Source organism: Octopus sinensis, linkage group LG4 (assembly GCF_006345805.1).
Source record: "Octopus sinensis linkage group LG4, ASM634580v1, whole genome shotgun sequence".
NCBI lineage: Eukaryota > Metazoa > Mollusca > Cephalopoda > Octopoda > Octopodidae > Octopus > Octopus sinensis.
The window spans coordinates 3,506,188-3,529,964 of NC_043000.1; the positions used below are offsets into that span (position 1 = coordinate 3,506,188).

Sequence of the window (23,777 nt, forward strand, 5' to 3'; positions counted from 1 at the left end):
TTTGTAAAGGCTCCCTTATAGGGTTATAAGTTATGATCTTAGGAAAAGTCAGGTTTCCACCAGTTTTTGGAAAAAGACAATCTTTTACATCATCAAAATATTGATGAAGAGCAAGTGTTGTACAGTTAGGTTGTAAAGATACAGATGACTCTGAAGCTGTACGAAGAAATTATCTGTGAAAGGATTATGTTAATCCTTGTCTTGTGGGTGGGAGAACAAACAGAAAAACAGTATATATTTAAGAAGTTATGCAAAAATACATTAGTTTGTTTCAGCATCTTGACTACAGAAATGTCATACTGTCATGACATGGTGATCATAAAAAAGGTCAACTGCAGCTTGATATTGTCTCTGAAAAAGTCAATAATTGTCCAGAGATATTTTTCCCTGAAGATCAGTAGTATATTCTTCTAGATGTACTTGTCTTTGTGAAAGGAAGACTGCATGCAAGTGTTATTGTTTGAAAAGTCATTGTGTGTTTGATTGTTGATCTTTGAATGGTCAGTTAGTAATGAGATGATGTCTATACAAAGAGGTCATACTGATGTGTAAAACAGCAGTCTGAATATAAGTGTATATAACATCATCATCATCATCATCATCATTTAACGTCCATCTTCCATGCTAGCATGGGTGGGATATATATATACATACACACACACACATATATGCGTACACACATACACATATGCATCTATGAATGTATATGTATACAGTATGATTGATCATTAAGAAGTTCACTTTGCAACCATAAGGTGGCATCTTGGGCAAATGTCATTTTCTGAAGCCTTGGATTACCCCATACCTTGTGAGTGAAATTGGGTAGAGAGAAATTGTACAAAAACCTGTTGGATTAATTGTACCAGTAATTCAAAAGCTATAGCCTTGTTATACAGTGTGTCTTGCTGATTCTACCAGAGTATCAACGGTGTCTGTGGAATACTCAGACACACAAGTTAATTCAGGAGCAATAATCGCTTAATACATGCACACACACACACACACACATATATATATATACAAATATGGTCATCCCATAAATAATGTGGTTTTCTTCAATTGCATGAACTAAAAGTTGGTGGGGGGGATAAACTACCTGCATCACCTTGCTACAAAAGCAGGTAGCAATTTTACCTTATCTTACTCTTGGTGCAAGCTTTGAAGTGTGCAGTTTGATTTTAGCAGTTATCTTTTCAAAGGAGCATATTTGGCATATTTTGCTTTATGAGTTCAATAAAGGCAACAATGCAATGGAAAGTGTGAGGAATATTAATGCAGTATATGGGGATTGGATAATAAGTGTAAGCCAGTGTCAATGGTGGTTCCAGAAATTCTGAGCTGGTAACTACAGCCTAGAAGATGAGCCTCATTCTGGAAGATCTGTAGAGCTCAACAAGGATGTCCTACAAACCCTAGTAGAACAAAATCCCATCGTAACTGTTGAGTAACTAGCAGAGAAGTTTGGATTTGGTCATTCAACCATTCATCAACTCCTGCGTGCCATCAGAAAAGTCAGCAAATCGAGTCAAAGGGTTCCTCACAACCTCTCCGAATCTAATCACACACAGAGAGTGATTGTGTGCTCTTCTTCACGAATGAACCTGTTTTGGACTGAATAGTGACAAGAAGTAACTTCTCTAAAAAATTGTCAAGTGCTGAAGACTGGGTAGGGAAAGGAGAAACACCAGCACACCAGGCTAAAGAAGGTCTTCACCCATTTAAGGTGTTGTCATCTGTTTGGTGGGATATGAAAGGTTTAGTCCACTTTGAACTTTTAAACCCAAACCAAACGATAACAAAGGAGATCTACTGTGAGTTGCTTGAGTGGCTTAAGTCAGTGCTAAAAGAAAACTGACCATCTTTGGTATCAAGACGAAAGGTGTTCTTCCATCAAGATAATGCTTAGCCACATACAGCGAGGATGACATTCCAAAGGCTGGAGCAGTCAGAATGGGAAACGATGCCCCATCCATCATATTCTGCAGACATTGCCCCCATCTGATTATCATTTATTCTACAGTCTTCAAAATCATTTGGACGGAAAAAATATGAATTCTGAAGACGAAGTCAGAATAGTACTGGAAGATACATGGAAGAGCATTGTAGAAAATGAAGGAGAGTATATTTTAGATTAAAAAAAGAACTTTGTTTATCTTAATTTTGAAAAGTAAAAGAAGTATAATAAAACCACATATTTGTGGGATGACCTAATCATCATCATTTAACGTCCGCTTTCCATGCTAGCATGGGTTGGACGATTTGACTGAGGACTGGCGAACCAGATGGCTGCACCAGGCTCCAATCTGATCAGGCAGAGTTTCTACAGCTGGATGCTCTTCCTAACACCAACCACTCCGAGAGTGTAGTGGGTGCTTTTATGTGCCAGCGATATATATATATATATATATAGAGAGAGAGAGCATATCTTGCATGTAGAAATAGATGTACGACTGCTACTCCTAAGTTTAGAGTTCCAAATAGATTATCATAGTCTAGTCTGCTTCAGGTATTGTGGTTAAGCAACTACTATACATAGTAATATTACTAGCTATAACATACAGAGCAAACATTGAAATTAAGATAAACACAACTTTATATCATTTGTTTTTCTGTATGTTTCGTGACTGTGGTTGTTTGGAACTTTGCACTGTTCAATGGGATGCTTAATCACAATGGATTATGGAGAACACTTTATTGCAATATGTTACAGAGATCTGTAACAAAATGCAGAGTTTCAATCAACCACAATGATGAAACACATGTAGGAACAAATGATATAAAGTTGTGGTTATCATAATTTCTCCCATACACACACACATATATGCATATTAATTCTAATATTCTAGTCCATTCCTCTGTTACTCTCTAATCCACTTGGAATATTTCAGGGTCATCCTGTATCTTATGCTACACCTTAACTAATTCCTTCATGACCATCTTTGTGGTTTCTCAACCTGCTAGAAATATCGGCCAAAAAACAGAAAAAAAACCCCAAACACACAAAAACGAGGGTATGAGACATTAACCCTTTTGTTACCATATTTCTGCTGAAATACACTGCCTTTATTGAAATTAATTTTCAAATTCATGGAGAATTTAGTAAAAAAATTGCTATCATTAATTTGGTATTTGAAACAAAAACACGAAATTATTAAGAAAGTTTTAATTTAGATAACTTTAAATCACCAGTTAATTTTTACCTATTTTACTTGGATGGACTCTCATAACCATTCGATATTTAAAAAGTCCTTTTATATTTCTCTAATCTATATATATAAAACTCTAGTTGTGTGAGTGTCTGTCCCCTTCGATTTAGATTCCTAACTCCTCCCACATTTTGCGGTACAGTTTAACCAAATTCGGGTATCTTATAGTCGTGATTCATATCGAGCCCGTCTGAGTATTAGCGTGCGTCTACGATGAGTCTACGATTTTAAAAATAATTTAACATAATTTTTTATTCCATTTTAATGCATAAAATGCATCGTGTGTCGATGGCGGCGGAGTTGGTGTCCATGGTCACACCTGCACCTGTTTGCTTCTCCCCCTTCCTTCCCTCGTGAAGCTGTGGGGAAGGGAGTGTAAAGAAATCAACGTCGTAATGCGTTGTGAAGGAAACCAGCGTTCTTTTAGAACAACGACTTCATGGCTTGAAGACACCAAAACAAAAATGGCTAAGAAAGCCCGAATTTATAAGGGAAGTAACTCTCTAAAAATGCTTATATAGTTATTTCCCTTACAAACCCGAGCAACGCCGGGCGATACTGCTAGTATTATTATAAAAAAACTGTCAAAAATATTTGGTGCATTGTAGAAATATAAGCAATTTTATTGCATATAAATTTTAACAAAATTTCATATGGACCCCTAAGGGTGATACGGACCCCACTTGTGAACCACTGCTTTAAAGCATGAAAATGTATATCATAGAACCAGGGGTAGTCTCAGAGAGGGTAACATCGAAAGTGTTAAATAATGTAGTCTTGCTTCTGATCAAAGGTCTTATTGACAAGGGTTTTAACTGGTGCTAAAATTTCTTCTTCTAATAACTAGGTGCAGGAGTGGCTGTGTGGTTAGTAGCTTGCTAACCAACCACATGGTTCCGGGTTCAGTCCCACTGTGTGGCACCTTGGGCAAGTGTCTTCTACTATAGCCTCAGGCCGACCAAAGCCTTGTGAGTGGATTTGGTAGACAGAAACTGAGAGAAGCCCATTGTATGTATGTATATATATATATATGTGTGTTTGTGTGTCTGTGTTTGTCCCCCCAACATCACTTGACAACCGATGGGGGTGTGTTTACGTCCCCATAACTTAGCGGTTTGGCAAAAGAGACCGATAGAATAAGTACTAGGCTTACAAAAATAAGTCCTGGGGTCGATTTGCTCGACTAAAGGCAGTGCTCCAGCATGGCCACAGTCAAATGACTGAAACTAGTAAAAGAGTAACTCTAAATCATCTTATTTAATCACAGGCACTAACCAATTATTGATATTAAAATTTTAAATATAATATTAACAGATCAAACCTCACCCATCTTTATTCTTGTTTACTAAACTAAGAGCCTAACCTCAACTAACATCACAATAAGCATACATTATCAAATAGAATAGTTAAGAAACATAATGGTTGTGGTAGTGATGATGATATCAAACTATATTACACAACAGTTTTAGATTTACATTACGCTGTAAACACTAATTTATTTATTGGTTGACTTAAAATCTTTACATTAGTGTTACGAAATCATAATTAAATAATAAATGATTTTTAAAGAAGTATTTTAATAAATTCAATGAAATAAAAACCAAAATTAAATTAACATATGTTTAGAGAGAAATTTAGCCTGAGATGTTATAAATTTATATTTCTATTATATTTATTGTTGTAGTTATTGTTGTTGCTTAGCCTGAAGTCAGTACTGATTGAGCAGATCTGCAAAGTCATTCCTATTGTGACCATCATGTTTTTTAGTTCGATATATGTACACACAATTCAAATTATCCTTTCTCTTATAAGATGCTAGGATGAGATTTAAGGTAGATTTGGCAGCTATTTCTAGTAGATCATTCAAGGGTTTGGCAGCTCCCTCATAGACTTAACCTTTGTAGGCTTTTGAGACTGATGAGGCAGAAACAAATGAAATCCATCATAAGATTTTAGAATGATGATGCATGAAAGGAAAAAAATAAAAACTAATGATGGAATCCCTGATGGTTGTGGTTCTGCAGATCAAAGACTCAGCTAAGTGCTTTAATGTGGAATTTTTAATGGATGAGATAGAGTATGAAAGGATGACAGAAGAAGAGACAGAGCAAGGGTACGCAGGGTTGACTTGGTTGGGTTAGTACACAGCCTGCTGCCATAAAGGAGCAGCAACCATTGTAGTTACAGCAGGAAAGACATAGGAAGAGTACAGCACAGTGGTATACAAGTGGTTCAAGTGTATTGGTGTGTGTGAAGTTTTCCTAATCGATCGGATGGTCTTCTTTCCTGGTATAGTCTAGACTGTGTGTGTACATGTGGATGCATGCTTGCATCCAACAGCTGCTCCATCCCCTAAATGTAAGCAGCAACCCAATATGTGAGCCATACTCTGATGCACTCAACATGGAATTGTAATTCTTGCTTGAGGTTTAGTTTTTAAAGGCCCACTTGATAGTTTAAATTGTTGCAGATATATGTGCAAATGTAATATGTGAGTGTAGAATGTAAGTGTGTGATGTTTCTGTTAAACCCTTGTAAGCATAAAAATGTGTGTGTGTGTGTATTTGAATATTTATTTTATTTAAATATTTCCTTATCTTCAGTCAAAGTATTTGTCAGCATTGTCATACATACATCACATCATCATCATCATCATTTAGCGTCCGTTTTCCATGCTAGCATGGGTTGGACGGTTCAACTGGGGTCTGTGAAGCTGGAAGGTTTCATCAGGCCCAGTCAGATCTGGCAGTGTTTCTATGGTTGGATGCCCTTCCTAACGCCAACCATATATATATATATGATGTATGTATGTATTTGTCAGCATTGTCATACATACATACATTTTATATATATATATATATGATGTATGTATGTATGTATGGCAATGCTGACAAATACTTTGACTGAAGATAAGGAAATATTTAAATTAAATAAATATTCAAATATTTAATGTGTTAAAGGATTTTCGGGGAACTGGAAGGAAAATATAGAGAATATATATATATATATGTATGTATATATATATATATTCTTTTATTTGTTTCAGTTATTATTTGACTGCGGCAATACTGGAGCACCACCTTAAGAGGTTTTAGTTTTAAGCACCACCTGAAGGGGTTTTATGAGACCCAAGGACTTATTCTTTGTAAGCCTAGTACTTATTATATCAGTCTCTTTTGCTGAATCGCTAAGTTATGGGGACGTAATCCAAACTTTTGTGATGCAGTCTTGACCATCTGCACAATATTAGAGCTTTCGAGATTGTTAAGTTAAAATTTGTATGACACGAGATAGTTTGAGCTGTCAGTTGTTCATGATTAGCAAAGGTAAATATAAAGCCGAGAGTTTGTTTGCTTGAGAATTGCAGTAACTTGGCCTGATTTGAGTGACAAGGGGGATGGATATCCAATCTCTGTTGCATTATGCTTTGATGCTCCTTGCTTATAGAAGATATGTATACTTACAAAAGGTTTCAAGGTTGTTTTTAGAAAGAAAGTTATTTAGCTTCAGGTTAATCCTGGTCAAACATACCTATGATAAAAAGCATTGTATCCATAACCATTATATCATGTTTAGGGGTATGGGCATCTAGGACTATATTATCTAATGTGTGGTCTTCATTTTACAACAAAGTGAAGAGTGATTTGAGAGAGATTTGGCTGTTACTTCTAGCAGGCCAGGTAACTTGAGACTCCTTCATTGGCTTGTAGAAGCTGATTCGAGGAGGAATCATTGTCATAAAGAGAAGGAAGAATGTTGAAGCAATAAAGTAGATGATTAATGCAGATAGTGAAGGCATTATGAGAAATGATTAAGTGTTTAGAGCAAGGTGGAAGAAAGCTATCAAATATGCAGTGATGGAGATGACTGTTTGAAAACTTTCACACAGTGGTTTATTTAGAGTGGAGTCTATAAATGAGCAGCTTTTCCAGAAAGATTTGTTTGTGTCAAAGAACAACTTTGAAAAACACTATTTAGAAAAACTGCAGCCACTAGTAAATTACAAAAACAATGAAAAATTAGTATCATTGCAAATGTATAAAGTATAAAGAAGGTAAGTCTGCCTCACTATATGTGGTCTGATCAATAAGTATCTGGACTATTGCTATAGTAATGGAGCTGAAGCACAGAGAGTGAAGCCACTCGGCACAGATTGACCTTGAGCTCTGCTGTGCATGCACACTAAGTTTTAATGTTCTAGCTCACTTCTGCTGTTTACAGCAGTTCTTGGAAGGAACATGTGTAGTGTGTGATTGTTGCACTGACCATGACAGAGAAAGATGAGCAGAGAATCTGCATCAAATTTTGCCAAAAGGTTGGCGATACCTGCTCAGAGGCCTACGCAAAGTTTTCAAAAAGTTTTCCATGTTCTCAACACAATCAAGATCTTATGCAACTGAAACCCGAATGTACTTTTGGTCAGCTGAAAGCAGTTTTGGCACAGACTTGGCAGACATGTGTCTCATACCCAAATCTTCAGTGATAATGGACTAAACTGAACTGTAACTTATCTGCACATCCCCTGATAGCTCACAGATGGGGATTCGATGGTTTCCCCTCACAGCTGCAATGTTTTTCTCAGTTCTGCTGGTTGCAGGTCTCCCAGGACATTTGTCATTATCGACATTTTTTTGCCCAACTTGAAAACGTCATAACCACTCATACACTTGTGTGCAGCTCATACACTCCTCTCCATACACTTTCTGTAACTTTGCGTAGGCCTCTGAGCAGGTATCACCATGACAACTTTCTCTGTCAAGATCAATGCGATGATCACACACTACACACCTTCCTTCCAAGCACTGCTGTAAACAACAGAAGTGAGATAGAATGTTAAAACTTAGTGAGCATGCACAACAGAGTCCCAGGTCAATTTGTGCCAAGCAACTTCACTCTTGATGCTTTAGCTTCACTTCTATGGCAACAGTTCAGATACTTATTGATTAGACCTCGTATACGCTGAGGACACTAATGATGATAATGGAATGGTCAATAACCTATTAACCAGTTAAAATTTAATTAAGAAAATGCATGTGTCTAGTCTTCTTGTGCTGTGTCTATCCTTCTTGAGCTACTGTTTATGTAATAAAAGTAAATGTGTTGCCACTAAACCTTTTAATATATTTCCTAAGTAGTGAGACAATATAGTCTGGTTTCATAGAGATAGCATGAATGAGGCAATGATTTAGTTTAGAATATAATTTGAAGACAAGAAATTCTCAATGCAATTAATTTAAAGCAGTGCAATATAAGCTTCATATTTTAAGTTGTAATAATATATAAACTGATATATATATAGTTGTAGCTTACCTTGACGTAACTGTGTCCTTGCTGACAGAGACCGAGCTTTCACACTAGCCAGGAACATTTCGAAATCATCTTCACCTCCGGCTCTAAATGGAAAAAAAAATGAAAAATACAGAAAGAAATAGGAAAAGTTAGCAGTTAGTTTCAATAAGCTAGTAGATCGTCGTAGTCGTTGTCATCATCACTTAATGTTCATTGTCCATGCTGGTATGGGTTGGATGGTTTGACCAAGGCTGGTAAACTGAGGGGCTGCACCAGACTCCAGTCCGATTTGGCATGGTTTCTATGATTGGATGCCCTTCCTAATGCCAACCCCTCTGAGAGTGTGACGGGTGCTTTTACATGCCACTAAGACAGACCAGTTTTATCTACTCCGTTTGGTTCTATAGTTCAATAGAGCTGTTTTAATCATAGGATCTAAAGGGATCATGTAGCTTATAAGCTATTTAGCACAATGGTTAGATGATCCAAGTAATCTATTAAGCTATAATCAGGGAATCTAAGTTAATTATGATCCTTGGAAAAGTATTACTGCGGCAGAAAAGTGACAATGTGAGAGAAACCTTTTCTCTAACATGTCTTAGAGAGATCCACTGACTAAAAGATGGGTAAAATAACGAGTGTTCTGTTTAATAATATGGTTCTTTAATACATGACAGAAGTTTACTTTAAAACAATCCTCTGATTTCTGACATAAACACAAATCAACAAATATGGAAAGAAGTGTATAGGTGATTATGTTGTTTCCTAATACCTGAGTGGTACTTTATTTTATTGATTTCATGAGAACGAAAGACTAAGTTAACCTTGACGGAACATTAAATCAAGTCTGTTGAACTATCACTTCTGTCTATCTACTGCTTCCTTTAAGTGTTCTATGATAAAGACACAATGGGAAAGGTAGTTGATGTCGGTTAGGTACGTGCTGTGTAAGACATTTTCCTACAAACATAGAATTACAAGTTATTGAGATGCAGACATTTAACCCTTTAGTGTTCACATTATTCTGCCAAAATTAATCCTTTTTTATCCACATTGTTTTGAACTAATCACGCATTATCTTGTAGCTATGAGATTTTGATGAGGTAGCTGTTAATTTTTAAAACGACATTGTAGGGTTGGTGTGAGAGACCAGATCTAGCCAGTTTGACCATAAAACAGGCAGAATACTTTTGGCCGGATATGGCCGGTTTAAATGCTAAAGGGTTAAGCAACATTAAAACAACAGTTCCACATATTAAACTAAGGTATACTTACACGTCCCAGTCATTTTCGTTATCCCCTAACCAGGAACGGTCCGTGTGAGTTTTAGTAGCTTGTTGTTCCTTAGCAATACGCTGAAGCCGTACTATCCGTGCAGCCTCTCTTCTAGCTTCATAGTAAGCTTCCTCTTCCATACGCAACTCCTCCTCTTGTTTGGCAAGCTAATGAGACAAACAAAATTAGAATAATGATTGATTGTAGACATTATTGAACATCTAGCTTTGAATACAACTGTCTCCTCATTAGCTATAAATAATACCGATACATACCAAAATGTGTAGTAAATAGTAGATATAACATATATCATACAAGAAGTGAGCGTAAGAGACAGAAATCATAATTAAATAAAATATTCAGTAATTAAAACAGAAATAAAAGTCTAACACTGAGAATAACAGAACAACAGATACAGAAGCCTATAATGAGTTTAACAGATGCAACATTATGTAATACCGAGTATAATCAATGTAAAAGTCTGTATTACTGAGTGTAACAAAGGTAACAGTAAATAATACTGAACATAACAAATATATATGTAACTAATAAAACAGTCAACATGTGTAATTTATATATAATGGATCATCACTAAGTTATATACAACAGAAAATGGTACATCTGGTGGTCCTTTACATGACACTTCTTGTGATCCCAGTAAGCGATACATCTAGGGATCCTGTAAATGGCATATCCAGAGACCCTATAAATGGCACTTTTGGTGACCTTGTAACAAGCACATTTGGTGACCTTATAACTAGGACATCTGGTGAATTGTAGGTGATATACTTACAGTATTTTCAGGTATGAATGCAATGCAGTGAGTTTTTGTGTTACTCTGCAAACTAAGGAAACTGCTAAATATACAGTGCTCATGCTGCTTATAAGAGTATCTACTCCAGCATGGTTGTGGTGGACTGAACAATAAAAATAGTGAAAAGCTCTGATACAATAAGAACTGTTGACCCCCTCAACTAGTTATCCAATACCATAGTAATTCACTTATAAAAGTAGGGAATGATTGATTACATTAACCTCCAAATATTACTGGTATCTATTTCACGAAATAGAATGGCATGAAACCTAGTGAACAATAGCAGGATTTTGAACTCAGGACACTAAAATATCAAACTAAATTAAATAAAGTGACCAATCACAAAACAAATATCGCCATCGTCAGTGATGTTTCAGAGAAGTATGGTCAATTAAATCAACCCCACTATTTTACTAGTACTTCTTTTTAAGATCTTTGGTTAGGATGAAATGGAAAGTTGACCTTGGCAGAATTTGGACAAAGGTCAGTAAGATATCAAATTAGATAAAATAAAACAACTAAACCATAAAGAAATATTGTAGACAGAAGTTTAAGTTTGATTGAGTTGATCTAAGATCAAAAACTTTCCAGCCTAATTCATTCAATTTTAAATATAATAATAATAATGAAATTATTGTATACAGTGCTCAGGTGCACCACAATTGTCAAAAGTGCGTATAAAGCATATGCAGTAATGTGCAAATGTCTGGGAAGTGAACAGTGTATGAGTCAGATACATGTTTGCGTGTGTATGGAGGAGAGAATATCAGGTGTAGTGTTGGCGAATCTCAGGAAGCATGGAAGTTTTGAAGGATGCAGTGCTCCGACAACTAACAACTGATGCTGGCAAAAGATATCATGTACATATATTACCTAATGTAATCTTGTGGAGGCAAGTAGTTTAGTGCTTAGAGTGTTAGACTCATGATTGTAAAATGGTGGTTTCAAATCCTCAACCTGGTGACATGGTCTTGAGTAAAACACTCCATTTTCCATTGCTCCAGTTCAATCAGCTGGCAAAAATGAGTAATCCTGCAATGGGTTGGCATCCCATTCAGGAGAGAATGTATGTGCCATAGAAACCAAGAAACTAGATCTAGATGTCTTGGGAATGATCTTTATCTTAATGTAGTCTCAGTTCCTGGACTAGCTCTGTAGAGCACCAACCAGATGGTAGCACATGGCTGCATGTGCAGTGAGAGCTAGCAGTGCCCTTCATGAGGCAGTGTGCTGAGTGATATCACTGTGTTTACTTCACAAATTGTGAAATTTGTGTTTTCCTGATCACGTGTATGCTGTAGTCTGTGATTTTGTAATGGATAGGAAGAAAGGGCAAACGTGAAATTTTGAATTAAACTTGGGAAGTCTGCTACAGAGACTTTGAGCATGCTCCAGCAGGCTTATGGCAATGAAGCAATGGGTTGTACGCAATGTTTCAAATGGCATGAGTACTTTAAAAGTGGAAGAACATTCCTGGAAGACAATGAGTGATCTGAAAGATCTGCCATGTGCGTCACCACTGGAAATGTAGTATTGTGCATCAAGAATTCATCCCCCAAGGCCAGACTGTCAATTGAGAGTTCTACTGTAATGTTTGGAAGTGTTTGAAAAAAGACATTTGTTGAAAGTGACCAAATCTGTGGAGTGCAAAAAATTGGATTTTTCATGATGATAATGCACCTTGTCACCAAACTCTCCTCACTCGCCAAAAACAACATGATATCACTTCTGCGCCCACCCCTATTCACCGGATTTAGCCCCTGCAGATTTCTATCTCTTCCCCAAGATGAAAATGCAGCCTAGAGGTCACTGTTTTAACAGTGTTGCCGAGCTCCAGAGCAAATTGCAGAGGGTCCTCAACTCACTTACGGAAGACAACTTCCTGGCCAGATTCTTAAAGTGGTAGGAACACTGGGACCAAAATTTTGCTGCACAAAGTAACTATTTCAAAGAGTAGGTTAAAATTTAGGTAAATAAGCTATTTTCTTTTTATTAAACTAACTAGTCCAGGAACCTTTTGATACCACCTCATAATATCTTCAAAATGATAAGATATGATCTAAGGAAAATTTGGCTGTTATTTCTAGTTGGTCACACAACCACATAGAGATACACTTACTTGAAGTTTGTTGCTGCTGTTTAGGCTAAGGTCAGCCTGAACAGACCCATAATCAGAAGCATTTCAGACATGACTATCCAGTCTGTCCTATGTGTGTTGAATCTAGAACAACATAATACAACATGCTCTTTTCTAAGACAGTGGAGTGTGATTTAAGGGGATGTAGTTGCTATTTCTAACTGGTAAGCAATGATGTATATAGAGACTCCTTCAGTGGTTTGCATTTGAATTTTGTTTTAAAGAATGGTAGAAAGAAGTAAGCAAAAAATGTGGGGAAGAGGAGCTGGGAATAAAATATCAGTTTAATCATGCTTCAGTAATAAATCATATGAACAGAAGAATAGTTTATGTAGAGAGATAAATATACTAACAAAAAAAAAAAATTACAAATCAAAATGAAGCAACAGACAAAACTGAGTTAATTTTCAAACTATTGACTTCCCCAATTGAAATTGTAGTTCCATTGTCAGATGAGAAGATGTGTCGGGTTTTTTTGGGCTTTTTTTTCTTTTTTTTTTTCTTTTTTTTTTTGTAATGTTGAGTTTCACATGAAAGTTTTAATACTAATTGAAACACAATGTGGAGGACAGGAGGAGTTGGTCAGAGTAAGGCGGGGATGTTTACAGCAGAAGGGTTGGTAGGTGAATTGAGGTGGATTCGAGTTAGATCAATGATGTGTGAAGAAAAGGAATCTTTAAAAGAGTGTTAACAACAATAGACATTAAAATGAGAGTAAAAGCTAATAGCAGAAGAGTGAACAACATGTTAATGGAGTGAACAATGTGTTGGAAGAATGGCAGACGATAATTATTGATTCATAGCCCAAGGTCAAGGGGAAAAGTTTATTACTGAATCTACCTGACACTATATCTATAGAATATGGTTGAGATATTTTCTAAATTGGAATGTGTGCATGTGTGTGTGCGTGTGTCTATGTGTGTAAATGTATGTGTGCATAACTCCTATTCAATATATGTAAAGAACGGATGAGTTGAACATGCATCCAAGAGTTAGAGCATAAGATTTTGAATCATACATGCATGCAATAATAGGGGGGAGAGAGAGAGAGAGAGAAAGAAAGAGAGAGAGAGAGAGAGAGAGAGAGAGAGAGAGAGAGAGAGAGAGAGGTTGAAAAGAGAATTCAGAACATGCCATATATAGATAGTAATTACAAAGATTTTAGTGCAGGAGCAGGTGAGTAATAGGCCAGACATGAGCAGAGAATAGTCAATGGCTGGGTGGGCCAGGTTAGAGATGATATAGAGTTGGCTAGTTCAGGAGAAGTAGTGATAGTAGTAGTAGATGAAAGAAGAAACAGTACATTTGTGGTCTGAACGTGGTAGTGAGTAAATCTTTACCAATCAGCCGGATGACTCATTTGTGGATGCAGTCTAGGTTTGAGTGTGCAGAAAACAATACCTATTTCTTTACTACCCACAAGGGGCTAAACACAGAGAGGACAAACAAGGATAGACAAACGGATTAAGCTGATTATATTGACCCCAGTGCGTAACTGGTACTTATTTAATCGACCCCGAAAGGATGAAAGGCAAAGTCGACCTCGGCGGAATTTGAACTCAGAATGTAGCGGCAGACGAAATACTGCTAAGCATTTCGCCTGACGCGCTAATGTTTCTGCCAGCTCGTGCAGAAAACAATACCGTCACAGAAATGTGAACAGTATTCCAGTATGGTCCTTACTTGAACCAAGCAGATGGTTAGCAATTGATCTGAGTTGAAATGATTTCTGAAAAGGAGTTTTAGTAATATTATATAAGTCATCATAGAGGCACATGGCTTAGTGGTTAGGGTGTTGTGTTCGTGGTCATAAGAGTGTTGTTTCAGTTCTTGGATCGGGCAATGTATTGTGTCCTTGACTGGACTAATGTGAAATGAAAGGTTCTTGAGCAGAACCCTTCATTTCACATTAGTCCAGTCCACTCAGCTGGAAAAAATGAGTTATCCTGTGATGGACCAGTGTCCCATGCAGTGGAGAATATAGACGCACCACAGAAACTGGGAAACCAGCCTTATGAGCCAATGGTTCAGGAAGGATCTGTGATTCTTTTCATATATGTCATCATGAAAAATCATGAGATGCTGTGAGGTCTGGCATCTGTAGTGACTTTGAAGGTTTTGTTGAGTGTCATTCATGACTAGAGAGGCTGCATGGTACAACACACGTTTCACATGTGTAGTGAGTGTATGCTTATGTTGTTGAAAGAGACAAGACTGCTTTGTCCTTATTGATGTTTCTAAGATTACTGTTCATAAACAATGCACACTTAAAACCTTCCAAATCCCTACAGAGGCCAAACCTCACAATGTCTGAAGATTCCATATTCTTTTATTTGTTTCAGTCATTTGACTGCAGCCATGCTGGAGCATTACCTTTAGTTGAAGAAATTGACCCCAGGACTTATTCTTTGTAAGCCTGGTACTTATCCTATCGGTCTCTTTTGCTGAACTACTAAGTTACAGGGATGTAAACACACCAACAGTGGTTGTCAAGCAATGGTGAGGAACATACACAGACACACAAACACATACATATATACAATGGGTTTCTTTCAGTTTCCGTCTAACAAAAGCTTTGGTTGGCCCAAAGGTATAGTAGAAGACACTTGCCCAAAGTTCCATGCAGTGGAACTGAACCTAGAACCATGTGGTTGGTAAGCAAGCTACTTATCACACAGCCATCCTGCACCTATGGTTAAGTTGATTACATCAACCCCAGTACTCAACTGGTACTTAATTTATCGATCCTGAAAGGATGAAAGGCAAAAAAAAAAATTCCACCTGACCCATGCAAGCATGGGCAAGTGGACATTAAATGATGATGATGATGGTGATGGTGATGATGATGACGATGATGGTGATGATGGTGATGGTGATGATGATGATGATGATGATGGTGATGATGATGGTGATGATGATGATGATGATGATGATAGCATTTGCAACTGACAAATCATGCTTCACTCATTGGTGGAATTTGAACTCAGAACATAGCAACAGGTAAAATGATGCCAAGTATTTTGCCTGGCGTGCTGCCTTATATTATATATGTTGACATATATAATATTGTTAAAACTATATCTCAACCACTAAGTTCATGAAGTCAGTGCAAGTTGTGTGTGGAAGACACCTTTGTGCAGAAGTCTAAGGAAGAGTGATGGTGGTAATTTATACACAGGAGTATGTGTTGTTTGAAGTGACATCAAGGTTTGTTAATTTACAGAGGAAAAGTAGGGGTGGGGTAATGCAGTGAGAAAAAGCACTGGCAGCACACAGAACAAAGAAGCAGTTCAAGGAAACATTTAAACTCGACATAAATGATGGATGGAACCCATAGGCAGATTAGCTTAGCTATGAGACTCTTATTCCAATCAGACACAGTTTACTGATGTCAAGTTTGATAATGTTTTTGTTGACTTTCCTAAATGAGTATGTATGAACAAGTCTCCAGTGTATCTATCTCTGTGGAAACAGAGGACAGACACTGGTGGTCATTGAGGTGGGAGAATGATTCAAATTCATGATGGAGGAGATAATTGTTTTGTTACCACTGAGGTGGAAGTAAGAGTAAATGATCAGTAAATAGCAGAATTAGAGAAGTTGCTTTCTTGAGAATGGGATAAACTGTACTTCCAAAGAAGGTAGAGGAGAAAGATTGGAAAATATGACAATGATAAAAGCTAGCTCTGGAGTTCACAATTCCTTGAATGAATAACTGCTTATGGACAGGGTATTAATCAAATAAGTACCAGAAATATACTGATCTTGATGCAATTAATAAGGAACACAAGAAGGGGGAAAATCATTATGATATTAAAGGGATGTAAACTGTGATGAAAATGACCATGTTGGTAGTGATGCTGGTGGAAAATAATAGCAACTCTTTTGCCTGCCAATGAGTGATCCTCCATCAGTTTCAATAACGAGTATTCACCTGTGGGATCAACTTAGTCTCTGATTTGTTAAATAAATGTTTATGTGAGTGGTTGAATATTCCACAGACATGTGTAATGTAATTCTCAAGCCAAATCAACATGATACAATAAGTGACAAATTTGGACCATTGAAGAACTGGTACAATGCATCTGATGGACTTTTATCTACCTAATTTCATTCACAAAGTTTGAGTTGACCTCAGGTTGTAGTAAAGATACTTGCTCAAGATGCCAGGCAGAAGGATAAAACCTGACTTTAGGTTGTGGTAAAGAGACTTGCTCAAGATGCCAGGCAGAAGGATAAAACCTGGGAATAAATGATTGCAAAAGCAAATATCTCATTCATTCAGCAACGCCTGCCAATAGACAGAAGTCATTTATAGTAATGGTATGGAATAGAAAATAGAAATAGAGAGGACACCTATAACAGATGACACAGCAGATGTGGAGAGAGATGATGAAATGCTGGTACTGATAATTGTGATGATGACAATGATTATATGAGTTTTAGTTGGAGTTACTTTACAAACATCTTATATTTTGATATATAATCAACACACACACACACACACACACACACAGATTCTAAGTAATCAATATATTTCCTACAAGCTGTCTCAAGATACTTCACATTGTAACAAATGTATTATTATATGTTCTAGAATATTCTTGAGATTGTATTCATCGCAGTAGGTTCCATTTTAATGAGTTAAGTAGATGTAGATAAAAATATCTGATCATCTTGAGTCAATAGAATTTCAGAAGACTTTGCAGTATTTCTGAAGAACTTTCTATAGAAAAAAGTTGTTTTTTCAAAGAGACAAGAATTTTCTTAAAACATCAATACTATCATACATCATTAAACTAACTGGAGAACATCTATTCCTTAAATCACACTCTACCATTTAAAAAAATGAAAGGTAACATTGAATAGTATAGTCTGAGAAAATAAGATGAAGTTGTCATGACTGGAATACATTTGATCATCGGTCTGCCCTACTGGGGCTAATCTGAGGTTAACCCTTTTGTTACTGTATCTATTTTGAGATGCTCTGTGTTTCTTTCAATTACTTTAAATATAACGAAGAATTTAGTCAAATAACTTAGTTATCATTAAGCTTAGTTTTAGGAACATAAATTGTGACTAAGGTTTGGTAGAAGATTTTAATTCAAAACTTATGAAAACAAGACATTTGTACTCAGAGCCAGAGCCAGTTTCAGCTGGTTTGGTAACGAAAGGGTTAAACCACAACAACAAATTACATACTAAGAAATTATCAAAGAGACATTTTAGAATCTATTTATCCATGTTCAGAAATGTGCAACCAGATGAATACCCACCATCAGGCATCTACCATACTCTGAACATTTTGCTTCCCTGGGCATTAAAGCTCTGACAACTGGCAGTTGACATGGTAGACACTGGTAAGATTATCTACCATCTTCCCAACAACAACTTTGGGCACCTTTTTGAATTCCATATGTCTAACACTCATGGACATGCTTATAAAATCAAAAAACAACACAGTATTCATAACTTTCGGAAGCATTTTTCCATGCTCAGAATTGCTGAACCATGGGACAAACTACCTGCATCAGTTGTTAGCTGTCAAGACACTACATCCTTCAAAACTTCCATTCTTCCTGAAATTTGCCAACAGTACACCTGATGCCCCACTATGTGGTCTTGGGTTCAGTCCTACTGCACAGCATCTTGGGTAACTGTCTTCTTCTATAGCCTTAGGCTGACCAAAGCCTTGTGAATGGACTTGGTAGATGGAAACTGAAAGAAGCCTACTGTACGTGTGTGTTTGTGCACATATATGTATGTATGTGTCCATGTATGTTTGCACATACCCTTATCTACACATCTCATGATGGGTGTAAAAAGTCATCAGAATCATGCAAGAAATAATCTCGATTCCCAGATTTCTGTGCAAAAAACATCTAGCTATGAGAAAATAATATCTTGCTTGGAAATAAGCGAAAGTTGGTAACAGGCAAGAGGGGTATTCGGTTGTAGGAAATCTAGCTCAAAAAATTCCACCTGCCTCATGCAAGCATGGGAAAGTGGACATTAAATGATGATGATGATGATGATGGTGATGGTGATGATGATGGTGATGGTGATGATGATGATGATAGCATTTGCAACTGACAAATCATGCTTCACTCATTTCCATTCATGGCCCACAGATCTTTCACATTTAATATTCATGTTTCAATAACATGTAATATATTTCTTACAGACAGAGAGGAAGGTGGGTGGGGGGGCCTTTGTTGTTAACTGCTTCTTGAACTTTGCTACCCACTTCTTTGCTCGAGCTACGGTACTTTCACTACAGCCACGCCAGTCCATTACATAGATCATCTAGGTTACAGAAACTATCAACGGTATTTAATGGTGCAGAAATTTATCTAAATTTGTAAACTATACTAAATTTAATGAGCTATCTAAGCAGCTCATAGACTTCGTTTCATACAATTTATATAATATATTCAAATGTATCTGTTTATTTGACAATGTCTTTACATCCGGACAGAATATCTTTCAGATCTTAACTTGTAATAAAGTGTATCAAAACACCAAGTCTTCAGTAATACGATGATGCTAATAATAAAAGCGAATTCAAATAAACACGACAATTATGCATTGTTCTTGTTACTTAGTCTGCAGGTTATTCTTAGTCAAGCAGACATATGATCAAATGCATTCCAGCCATGACCATCCTGTTTACATTTTTCATGCATAGTGTGTCTAGAATTACATTATTCAATACATTCTTTTTTGTTTTGAAGATGGTAAGGTGTGATATGTAGATTTGGCTGCTCTTTCTCACAGGACTGGTGACCACATAGTGGGTTTTATCGTTGGCTCAAATTTATGATGTATACAAAGTGCTGGCATATTATCTAGCAAAGATTATCTCAAAGCTAATTTATTCTAATCAGTGGACTCCAAAACAAATCAATAAGTGGTTATATATTTTTGATAGAACTATATACTTTGGTACATTTTTCTCTTGGTTTAATCCCTACCATGGAACTATTTCATGATCAAAAACATCACGAAATTTCAGGAATCTCATCTTCACTTCATTCTGGTGCCTTGAACATAATTTCTTTAAATGTATCACCATATCTGTTTTGATATTCCCCAACAGGGAAATTAAGATCATTGCACATACTAATGCTCCTCTGTGTAGTAAGTGTGTTACAAGTAGCTTTTAAAAGGCCTCCTTTGGTAATACTACATGTGTAATGTATGCATACAAGCATTACATGTGTGTGTATGTGTGGGTGTACCATGCTGGTCAAAGAGCAGTATAAAATATGAATCTTTTGAATTAAGTCATTATATCATTGTAGGTATATATGCCAACGTGTCTCCTTTCTCATACTGTCATATTTACCTGTGAAAAGTTAAAATGTCTATATCTTAATAAGTTCTTAAAGGGTTGAACATAATGTAGATATTATCTTTGAGGGGCTGACACTTAGCTAAACTAAATAAAGGAGTGGTGAAATCCTATTGTTCCATAGCAAGTATTTTATAGAAGCAAACCTAATTTTGCCTACCTCTACTACACATCTGTCCTCTAGGACAAGCAGATTAAAGAAAAATACATTTCAGAAACCATCACCCCAAAAAGAAATTAATTAAAACATTGTAAAACTTTAATAAATATTTGATGCTGATTAATATTTAATTTTCAAATTCATTAAGCATTTACAAAAATATTCAAAACTATATTTATAAATCATAACTTTGTTAAAATAATGTAATTAAAATATTATAGAAACTTATTAAAATAATACAACAAGTATAAAAATAAAATAATCAAGATGGAGAAGTAAAAAAAAGTGTTATGGGAAATGGTTTTATTAGTAACAACAAATAAGGTCATTTAATCCTTTAGCATTTAAACTGGCCATATCCAGCCCAAATATTCTAACATTTTTTCTGCTCAAACTGTCACGATCTGGCCCATTTCACCTACGCTACAGTGTCATTCTAAAAATAAGTAACCACATCATCAAAATCTCAAAATTACAAGATAATGCATGGAGCGCAGGAGTGGCTGTGTGGTAAGTAGCTTGCTTCCCAACCACATGGTTCTGGGTTCATTCCCACTGCGTGGCACCTTGGGCAAGTGTCTTCTACTATAGCCTCGAGCTGACCAAAGCCTTGTGAGTGGATTTGGTAGATGGAAACTGAAAGAAGCCCGTCGTATATATGTATATATATGTGTGTGTGTGTGTGTGTGTGTATATGTTTGTGTGTCTGTGTTTGTCCCTTGACAACCGATGCTGGTGTGTTTACGTCCCTGTAATTTAGCGGTTTGGCAAAAGAGACCGATAGAATAAGTATTAGGCTTATAAAAAATAAGTCCTAGGGTCGATTTGCTCAACTAAAGGCGGTGCTCCAGCATGGCCACAGTCAAAATGACTGAAACAAGTAAAAGAGTAAAAGATTGATCCAAAACAAAGTTAATAAATTAACATTACATTTGATACAGCAATCTGAATGCTAAAGGGTTAATGAATATTCATTTGAGGAGGAAAGGAAAACATGATATGGGACTTAGTTTGAAAAAGTTGTGTGAAATTGGTAGTTAATGTTTAGTCTGGATTGCTGTGAGCTTAGAGTTAGTGGAAAGATAGTGAAGAAGGAAGATATCAGAGAGTGGAAGAATTGAACAGTGTTTGCAGGACCAGGTGCAGCAAATGAAAGTCAAACATGCATGAGATATGTATTTAAGTGGATGCAATAGAGGTTGGGTCAGTTGAAAGGAGCAACAGTTTGTGTAGTAAGGTTAATAGAAGAGGAAAGACAACTGAATGATGTAATAGGTATTGGTATTAACAGTGCGTGATAAGAAACGATGTGACAGAATTGACCTCTATCATGATAGAAGCTATCAGAGAAAATATCACAACAATGCTTCAACAATAAATCAGTCATGCTGCATAAGCATATGAATTCTAACAGAGATTAGAATAATATATGATCTCTTCTCACATTCAATAACCATGAAGGATAGTAGTTTAAAATGATGTTTTGGAAGCAAATTGTGAAGGAAAAAACAAAAACATCATGTAGACGACAGAATATGGCAAGGACTGGATTAGAAATAGAAAAAGTTTATACAGAAATCATAAGATTGATGGGGATGGAAGACAAATCTTTAAAGATCAACCAGGTTATTAGATAATGTTCCCAACCGTTATTGAGTAGAATGTAAGAGAGAGAATTAGTCTATATTAAAATGAAATTATAACATTTCACTAATGAAGAAGAATGAAATGAAATTGTTATGCTGTAATCTAACATTATTATAAGATTCCATCTCAACTAAAAAAAACTCTTTTGCAGATAGAATTGAACTCATTGCTACAGCTCCATGATGTCAGAGATTACACTATATGTTAAGCTATATAAGCCAAATTTATAAGAAATGTAAGAAATGTGATAAGAAAAAAAACATGCCATTAAAGATTGGCAAATATTTACTAAATGTCTGGTGACTATACTAAAATATTTTGTGACAGTTCAATGGCTTTGACTAAATTCAAAATCAAACCAAGAGTAAACTGTTCCAGAACAGAGCAAAGCAATGATGGTAAATATCAGCTAAATTATTGTTGTTATTCTGTAAAACATTAACAAAAACAAGAGATTTAAAAAACAAAAAAAATAAGATGTTTGAACAGCTAATGTTAGATAACGAAGAGAAAGGAACCTGTTTTGGAATCAATTCAGGCAACGAAGTTAGAATGAATATAAGGACCGTTAGTTCAACTTAGTGATTCAATACTTAACTACAGAAATGGTTAACAGCCAACAAATCTAATAGAGAAGCAGACTTTACCAAAATACTTAACAAGAATCACCGAAATTATTAACAATAACAAGTAACATATAACTTTCGGGCCAGTAATTCACTCATGTAACATCTGCTGCACCACAAATAACACAAGCAAAAGAGGTTCTATGCAGTTACTAGAGCAGTTCAATAGACTTAACAAATCTCTGACAAGTTCTTTTAACCATGTTTTTTAATATAATATTACACCAGGACAACACACAATGAAGACAGGAATAGCAACAAATAAAATGTTGATTGAAAGCTTCAGACAACCTTAACCCTCCATGCCAAACATCTGCTCAAAGACTTGACCAACACCGTTATCAACCACCAACAGCATGTGTCACTCTTACCTGCTAGAAATAGCAGCCACAGCTCTTCTAAACACATCTTACTGTCTTTAAAAAAAAGAAGTGCAGTGAGTAATGTAGTCTAGGGTTGAATACAATAGACCACAAGTTCACTTGATCATGGCCAGTTTGGGAATATATATAGCAACACTTCAAATGGGAATGATTTCATGTTTTCCAAACAAAATATCATCCATGTATTAAAAGCAAAAATCAATGGGAAATTGCATATAATCATAAGTTTTCTTGATAGCAGAACATTGATACCACATAACCTTTCCATAGAAACATTCAGACTCCCCTATCTTACATAGCTCTTATTATCTATTCCGATGTTCATACCATCATGACCTACTTCTAGAATACCAATCACTATTATCACATGTAGACATCCTATCATACACCTCTCTACTAACTACCACACCTACTATCATTATATGTCCATACCACCATCACCTCTCATTAATATGACTACTATCACCTTACCTTTACTCTGGCTACCATCCATTACCAGCACATAATTCTTTCTACTATAGCTCAAGGCCTGAAATTTTGGGGAGGGGATAGTCAATTACATCAACCCCAGTGCTCAACTGGTACCTAATTTATTGACTGTGAAAGGAAGAAAGGCAAAGTCGACCTTAGCAGAATTTGAACTCAGGACGCAAGGACAGATTAAATGCCGCTAAGCATTTTGCCTGATGTACTAACGATTCTACTAACTTGCCATCTTAAACCAGCACATAATAATACCTTCAATCATCTGCAGCTACTGTAGCTATCATCACCTAACTCTGTTGGAGCTACCATCTGCTACCATCACATGTCCATACTACCATCACCTCCTGCTGCTGCATGAATCGTTCACAACCATCACATATCAATTCCATTATTGCTTACT

General features: G+C 36.3%; 1 protein-coding gene across 7 annotated transcripts in view; it reads right to left on the minus strand.

Moving 5' to 3' along the window:
• The window catches only part of LOC115210949 (AP-1 complex-associated regulatory protein-like), a 295,023-nt gene that overhangs the window by 29,152 nt on the left and 242,094 nt on the right, over positions 1-23,777 (minus strand). For all 7 annotated transcript variants that reach the window (XM_036501717.1, XM_036501718.1, XM_029779746.2 and 4 more), the window contains 2 exons: positions 9,771-9,937; positions 8,517-8,599 (listed from right to left, as the gene is read on the minus strand). In XM_036501717.1, coding sequence (XP_036357610.1) covers positions 8,517-8,599; positions 9,771-9,937 — 250 coding nt within the window. The remainder of the gene's footprint in view (positions 1-8,516; positions 8,600-9,770; positions 9,938-23,777) is intronic.